This window comes from Choloepus didactylus, chromosome 14 (assembly GCF_015220235.1).
Source record: "Choloepus didactylus isolate mChoDid1 chromosome 14, mChoDid1.pri, whole genome shotgun sequence".
Taxonomy (NCBI): Eukaryota; Metazoa; Chordata; class Mammalia; order Pilosa; family Megalonychidae; genus Choloepus; species Choloepus didactylus.
In genome coordinates, this window is record NC_051320.1 from 34,588,262 (window position 1) to 34,596,737 (window position 8,476).

Here is an 8,476-nt window from a genome sequence, read left to right on the forward strand (position 1 = left end):
CACTCTTGCTTCAGACTACCAAGGGTCCTATCCCTGCTAGCTGATGCTGACAGCAAGAGACATAAAAATCTTTCCTCCCAAGTACAGCGGTGTGGATGGCCAATCACTGATCATGGCTTTTAAGTAGCCAATTCAGATCTCTGGATCCCAGCTCTGAGAGTAGTGATTATTTCAACCAGCCTCAGATAAAGGCAGGCAGCAGCCATTGTTTCAACCTTTCACAGATAGGGGCAGTGGGGCAGGGGGGTGGTGTGGAGATGTAAAGATGCAGGGCTTCCTCTGGGCTACATTTGCTAGGCAGGCCAGAAAGTTCAGCTTTGGGGAGCCATCAGAGAAGTTTTGGGCACCCTTCCTGACCCCCTCTAAAGGGCACTTTGGAGCTGGGCTGGGTGCCCTTTGTGGTCCCTGGCCCTGTTTGGGCTGGGAAAGACAGACTTGGGAGAGTCCTCCCTGGGGTGATCCTCCTCCCAGAACTTACCCTCAAAGCAAAAGCAGCATTAGATAACGAAAGGACTATAAAAAACTATAGAGGTGGACAGTCTGGTACAAACTGTCTTTGGATACCTGGGAGAGGTAGGTTTGTCCCCTGGGAAACAATAAACAAGCAAAACCCTAGGACAAGACAGAGGCCTAGAAAAACAGGGAAACATATGCACACTGCATTCACTTTGGGCAGATCTACCAGATAGGAGGGCTGAAGCTCAAGAAAAACTATCACCAGCTGGTTACAAAACCAGGAAACAAATATCAAAGGGAGTAAATCTTAGAGATAACATATGAAAATATTAAAATGTATAATTTAAATGTACAGTGTGCAAGTGAACCAAAGAAACAGGAAATGATGGCCCATCCAAAGGAAGAGGATAAAAATACAGAAAACACCAATGAAGAAGATGAGAATGTAGACATACCAAACACAGTCTTTAAAAAAATGATCTTAAAAAATGCTTAAGGAGATGAAGGAAAGTACAGAGCAAGAACCACAGGCTATCAGGAAAACAATGAATGAAGAGTTTGGGAATTTAGGTAGAGACAGAAATTTTAAAAAGGAATTGTGCCGGTTTGAATGTATTGTGTCCCCCAAATGCCATTATCTTTGTAGTTTTGTGGGGCAGACATTGATGCTGGTTGGATTTGCTTGGAATGTGCCCCACCCAGCTGTGGGTAATGATTTTGATGAGATGTTCCCATGGAGGCATGGCCCCGCCCATCCAGGGTGGGCCTTGATCAGTGGAGCTATATAAATGAGCTGACTCAGACAGAGGGAACTAACTGAGTGCAGCTGGGAGTGATGTTTTGAGGAGGAGCAAGCTTGCTGGAGAGGAGTGTTCTAGTTTGCTGATGCTGCAGAATGCAAAACACCAGAGATGGATTGGCTTTTATAAAAAGGGGGTTTATTTGGCTACACAGTTAACAGTCTTAAGGCCATTAAGTGTCCAAGGTAACACATCAGTAATCGGGTACCTTCACTGGAGGATGGCCAATGGCGTCCGGAAAACCTCTGTTAGCTGGGAAGGCACGTGGCTGGTGTCTGCTCCAAAGTTCTGGTTTCAAAATGGCTTTCTCCCAGGACGTTCCTCTCTAGCAAGCTTGCTCCTCTTCAAAACATCACACACAGCTGCACTCCGTTCAGTCTCTTTGAGTCAGCACATTTATATGGCTCCACTGATCAAGGCCCACCCTGAATGGGTGGGGCCACACCTCCATGGGAGTATCCCACCAGAGTCACCACCCACAGCTGCGTGGGGCACATCTCCATGCAAACAACCTAATTCAAACGTTCCAGCTTAATCCCCACTATTCTGTCTGCCCCACAAGATTGCATCAAAGAATATGGCTTTTTCTGGGGGACATAACACATTCAAACCGGCACAAGGAGCATCCTGGGAGAAAGCCGTTTTGAGGCCGGAGCTTTGGAGCAGACGCCAGCTGCCTTCCTAGCTAACAGAGGTTTTCCGGACGCCATTGGCCATCCTCCGGTGAAGGTACCCGATTGCTGAGGTGTTACCTTGGATGCTTTGTGGCCTTAAGACTGTAACTGTGTAGCGAAATAAACCCCGTTTTATAAAAGCCTATCCATCTCTGGTGTTTTGCATTCTGCAGCATTAGCAAACTAGGACAGGAATCAAACAGAACTACTGGAGTTGAAGACCACAATAACTGAAATGAAAAATGCCTCAGACAGTTTCAAGAATAGAATGGAGCTGGCAGAACAAAAGACTCAGTGAATTTGATGACAAGACACTTGAAATAATTCAGGCTGAGGAGCAGAAAGGAAAAAGAAATATTAAAAGTGAAAATAGTCTAAGACAGCTATCAAATGCACCAATATATGTGTTACAGCAGTCCCAGAAAGAGAAGAAAAAGAAAAAGAGAAGGAATAGTCAAAAAATAAGGAAAGGAACTTCCCAAACTTAGCGAAAGATGTGAATATACACATCCAAGAAGCTCAGAGAACAGTAAACATGATAAACATGAAAAAAAAAATACATCATATACTGATTACACTATTGTTCTAGTTTGCTCATGCTGCCAGAATGCAAAACACCAGAAATGGACTGGCTTTTATAAAGGGGGTTTATTTGGTTACACAGCTACAGTCTTAAGACCATAAAGTGTCCAGAGGAACACATCAGCAATCGAGTACCTTCACTGGAGGATGGCCAATGGTGTCTGGAAAACCTCTGTCAGCTGGGAAGTCATGTGGCTGGCATCTGCTCCAAAGTTCTGGTTTCAAAATGGCTTTCTCCCAGGACATTCCTCTTTAGGCTGCAGTTCCTCAAAAATGTCACTCTTAGTTGCACTTGGGATATTTGTCCTCTCTTAGCTTTTCTGGAGCAAGAGTCTGCTTTCAATGGCCGTCTTCAAACTATCTCTCATCTGCAGCTCCTGTGCTTTCTTCAAAGTGTCCCTCTTGGCTGTAGCTCCTCTTCAAAATGTCACTCACAGCTGCACTGAGTTCCTTCTGTTTGTCAGCTCATTTATATGGCTCCAGTGATTAATTTAGACCCACCTGAATGGGCAGGCCAACACCTCCATGGAAATTATCCAATCAGAGTCATCACCCACAGTTGGGTGGGGCGCATCTCCACAGAAATACTCAAAGAATTACAATCTAATTAACAATGATAAGTCTGCCCACACAAGATTACATCAAAGATAATGGCGTTTGGGTAGACATAATACATTCAAACCAGCACAACTACCAAATGCAAGAGACAAGGCAAGAATTCTGAAAGCTGAAAGGGAAAGCTATGTGTTACATACAAGGGAATCTCAGTAAGATTTAGTGCTGGTTTCTCATCAGAAAACAAGGAGGCAAGAAAGCAAAGGAACAAAAATATAATTGTAAGACTAGATTTAGGATTTTAAATAAAAGCCTGATGGTAACCACAAAGAAAATATATGAAATATATACAGAAAAAAATTAGTAGGGACTAAAAATGATGCTATAAGAAATTGAATAAATATGAAGGAAGGCAGTTGTTTTAGTTTCCTAGGCTGCTCCAGTGAATACCATGAAATGGGTTGCCTTAAACAATGGGAATTTATTAGCTTACTGTTTGGAGGCTGAGAAAATATCCAAATCAAGACATTATCAAGGTGATGCTTTTTTCCCAAAGACTAGCTGCCAGCAGTCCTTGGATCCTCTGTCACAAGGAAGGGCACATGGTGTTGTCTCCTGGTCTCTCCCTTCTCTTCAGGGGTTTGTTGCTTTCAGCATCTTGCTTCCATGGCTCTCTCTCTCTCTCTCTCTCTCTCTCTCTCTCTCTCTCTCTCTCTCTCTGTGTGTGTGTATGTGTGTGTGTACTCATTCTGTTTATAAAGGACTCCAGCAATAGGATTAAGATCCACCCTGAATGAGGTGAGTCACAGCTTAACTAAAGTAGCCTCAACAAAAGGTCCTACTTACAATGGATTCACACCCACAGAAATGGACCAACTTCTAGAATCTGTTTTTCTGGGGTACCTATAGCTCCAAATCACCACAGCATTAATGAAGCATTGAGGGAAACAAATGTATAAGACTTATAAAGAACAAATAGCAAAATGGCTGAAGAAAGTCCTACATTAACAGTAGTTACTTTCTGTAAATGGATTAAACTCTCCAGTCAAAAGACAAATATTGGCAAAATGAATAAAAAAGCATGACCCAAATATGTCCTGTTAACAAAAGACTCACCTTAAATTCAAGAAACACAAGTAGGTTGAAAGCAAAAGGATGGAAAGGAATATAACGCGCAAAAAAGAGAGCTGGGGTAGCTATGCTAATATCAGAAAAAATATACCTTAGTGACAGAAGTTTATGAGGGACAAAGAGACTCACCATATACTGAAAAAGGGGTCAATTTAACAAGCAGACATAACTATTATAAATAGATACTCACTTAACAGCAGAGCCCCAAAACATATGAAGCAAATGTGGACAGATTTGAAGGGAGAAATGACGGTCCTACATAAACAGTTGGAGACTTCAATACACTATTTTCAATAGTGAATACAACATCCAGACAGAAAGTCAATAAGGAAGTAGGACTTGAAGAATATTATAAACCAACTAGACCTAGCAGACATATATAGAATATTTCACACAACAGCAGCAGGATACACATTCTTCTCTAGTGCAAATGGTTCATTCTCCAAGATAGACCATATAAGAGGTCACAAACCAAGTCTCAATAAATTAAAAAATACTGAAATCGTATTACGTATTTCCTCAAAACACAATGGGATGAAGCTGGAAATCAGTAACAAAAAGAAAACTAGAAAATTCACAAATACTTGGAAATTAAGCAGTGCACTTTTAATGAATGGGTCAAAGAAGAACTCACAAGGGAAATCAGGAAATATCTCGAGGCACACGAAAATGAAAACACCAGGACCCTCAGACCGCGGTTGGCGGCATCGCGGCCCAGAGGTGGGCATGCGTTCCCGCTCCCGCTCCTGGTGCCTCCAAGGTGGGTCCGGGCAGCTGTCTGGGCCGCCTTCCAGGCCTTGCGCCCAGGGGCGCCGTGAACACAAGCAGCAGCCACTCCGCGGAGCAACCCCGAAGGCGGAAATGGAGAATGGCTCCCTCGCTTGAGGAGAGCGAATGAAGCGCAGTCTCCCTTGACCCAGTGACCCGAGGTGGGCGTGAGCAAAGCTTATCAGGCCCGGGTTCCTCTTTTGGCTTTCCAGTACCTGAGATTTTAATTTATTTTGAAAATGAGTAAGTGCAGAAAGCCTCCAGTTCATCAGATAACAAGTTCTGAGATGTTTAGCCCAGATGTTCTTGCTGACATTTTTGAACTCTTTACCAAGAATCTTTCTTACTGTAAGTCACTTAATAATGAGTGGCAGTTACCAGATTCCAGTGAGATTTCCACCGGTGACCACACGGAATTTAATGCATTTCTTGATTTGAAGAACTCCCTAAATGAAGTAAAAAAACTTACTGAGTGATAAGAAACTGGATGAGTGGGATGAACACACTGCCTTCACTAATAAAGCTGGAAAAATAGTTTCTCATGTGAGAAAGTCTGTGAATGCTCAACTTTGTGCTGCAGTGTGGTGTAAGTTTCATGAGATTTTGTGCAGCTTTCCACTTTTTCCACAGGAAGCTTTTCAGAATGGAAAACTGAATTGTCTACACCTTTGTGAAGCTCCTGGAGCTTTTAAGCTAGTCTCAATCATTACTTAAAATCCCATAGGTTTCCCTGTGGAGTTGGGTAGCCAATACTCTGAATCCATACCATGAAGCAAACGATAATCTTATGATGATTATGGATGACCGGCTTATCACAAATACCTTGCATTGGTTGTACTTTGGCCCAGATAACACTGGTGATATCATGACCCTGAAATATCTGACTGGACTTCAGAATTTCGTAAGCAGCATGGCTACCATTCAGTTGATCACTGCAGATGGGAGTTTTGATTGTCAAGGAAACCCAGGTGAACAAGAAGCTTTAGTCTCTTCTTTGCATTACTGTGAAGTTGTCACTGCTCTGACAATTCTTGGAGTTGGTGCTTCTTTTGTTCTGAAGATGTTTACTTTGTTTGAACATCGTTCCATAAATCTGATGTACCTGCTGAACTGTTCTTTTGACCAAGTTTATGTTTTCAAGCCTGCTGCTAGCAAGGCAGGAAACTCAGAAGTCTGTGTGATATGTCTCCACTATAAGGGACAAGAGGCCATTTGTCCTCTGTTAACCAAGGTGATGCTGAATTTTGGGAATGAAATGACCAGAAAAGCTCTTTTCCCCCATCATGTGATTCCCGAATTTTTTCTTAAAAGACATGAAGAATGCTGTGTGTTCTTTCATAAATATCAGCTAGAGGCTATTTCTGAGAACATTCACCTGTTTGAGTTCATGGGAAAAGAGGAACAAGCAAAGCTGCATCATTTAAGGAACTGTGCTGTACAATATTTCATGCAAAAGTTTCAACTGAAGCCTCTTTCCAGAAATAATTGGCTAGTAAAAAAATCTAATATTGGTTGTAGTACAAATACAAAATGGTTTGGGCAGAGGAACAGATATTTTAAAACCTATAATGAAAGGAAGATGCTGGAAACCCTTTCATGGAAAGATAAGGTGGCTAAAGGATACTTTAATAGTTGGGCTGAGGAACATGCTGAATATCATCCTCGGCAAAGTTCTCTTTTGGAAGGCACAGCTTCCAATCTTGAGTGTCACTTATGGCATGTTTTAGAGGGAAAGAAATTGCCAAATGTAAAGTGTTCTCCTTTCTGTGATGGTGAAATTTTAGACTCTTAATGAAGCAATTAAAAAGTCATTAGAAGGAGCTCTGAATTTGGATTCCAAGTTTAGGCCAAAACAACAGTATTGCTGTTGTCGTGTTTTTTCTGAAGAACTGATATTTTCTGAGTTGTTTAGCCTTACCAAGTGCCTTCAGGATGGGCAGATTGTAGGACCCAGCAACCAAATAAAGTGCCTGATTGTGGGTTTGCCAACTCTCCATGATATAAAAATGCACATACCACTGGAAGTTCGATTCCTTGAATCTCCTGAACTCATGAATTTCATCTGTTCATTGCTTCATGATGGAGACCCAGTTTACCAACAGTTATTTTTGGACTGCCTTCTGTATTCATTACAGCGGCTTCATACAGGAGATGCTATGATTTTGCCTGTACTTCCTTGTTTCACAAGATTTATGGCCGGTTTGATCTTTGTGCTCCACAGCTGTTTTAGACTCATCACATTTTCTTGTCCCACATCCTCTGCGTCCCTGAGGCGTTGTGCAGTCCTGCTATGTGTTGGTTATCAGGATCTTCTGAATCCAGTTTTCCACTACCTGCAGAATGTGAATGAATTGTTGAGCACCGTGCTCAACACTGATGCACCCCAGCAGGTTTTACAGTTTGTGCCGATGGAGGTGCTCCTTAAGGGGGCACTACTTGATCTTTTGTGGGATTTGAATGCTGCCGTTGGTAAAAGGCTTTTGCATTTGATTATTCAAGGAGAGAGAGAAGAGATCAGCAGCAGCCTTCAGTTATGAAATTGAGCATTTCCTTTCTGGAATTCACTTTTACTTCTTAGAGTTTCCAGTGTTATTTTGTCCCTTTGCTCTATGGGTTTAAAACCTCAGAAGTTTCATTTTAGGGAAAGGCCAGTTTTTGCATCAATCAAAGTTTCATCAATTCTGGAAAACCACTAACTACTTCTGACCTACAGGATATGCATGCCCACAGGCGTAGGGTTCTTCCAAGTGGTGGAAACTATGCAGTGAAAATATTCAACCTATAAACATGAGATGTGTTTATATGCTTGGGGCAGACACACCCATGCTTGCATATGCAGTTTAGTTGGTCTTATTTATCTCCTTAAGAGTTGTACCTGTCTGCCTTCATTCAGATTTTTCCAACTAGTTTCCTCTCAACAGACTCTTATTTCCAGATGACTCAATGGCTAATGCCATTAATGAACTGATGTAGGTCATTGATGAAAGGAGGTGAGTTACTCCTCAGCAACACTGACTTCCTTTAACACTTAACATGTCCGTTGTGGATTTCAGGGAATTCATCTTGCCAGATTAGGCTGTTTACCCAATTTGCTTTTATGGTTCTAAGGAATCTAGTGTGCTGTTTTATGAATATTTTACTAACCACAACCATCCAACTAAAAGGGATAGCAGGACAACTTGAAACCAAAGATCATGTTTAAAACAATTGAAAATAGTTTCCCAAGTCTAATACACTCCTGTATCATGAAAAGCTTCATTTAGCAACGATGTAGTTATTTTTAACTTCCAGGAAATAATCTGTGAACTAAGAGATTTTTTTTTCTAATTATAAAATAGTGTTTATGGCCTCATAGAGGGGACATATGAATGTGATGAACATCGTGAATACCAAAGAAAAACTTGTAACACATTCAGAATGATGATTCAGCATTTTAAAATTTTTAATCTTTACTAATTGTCTTTTTCAGTATGAAAGTAGCACTTTACCAAGAAGATTGGCCATGAAATG

The 8,476-nt window shown here is 41.5% G+C and overlaps 1 protein-coding gene across 1 annotated transcript; it reads left to right on the plus strand.

The window, feature by feature from the left end:
• The first annotated feature begins 5,205 nt into the window (after positions 1-5,205).
• On the plus strand, positions 5,206-7,503 carry LOC119509580 (cap-specific mRNA (nucleoside-2'-O-)-methyltransferase 2-like). The gene is given in 5 exon segments (XM_037803567.1): positions 5,206-5,424; positions 5,426-5,654; positions 5,657-5,695; positions 5,698-6,748; positions 6,750-7,503. Coding segments are annotated over 5 exon segments (2,292 nt in total).
• The last annotated feature ends 973 nt before the right edge of the window (positions 7,504-8,476 follow it).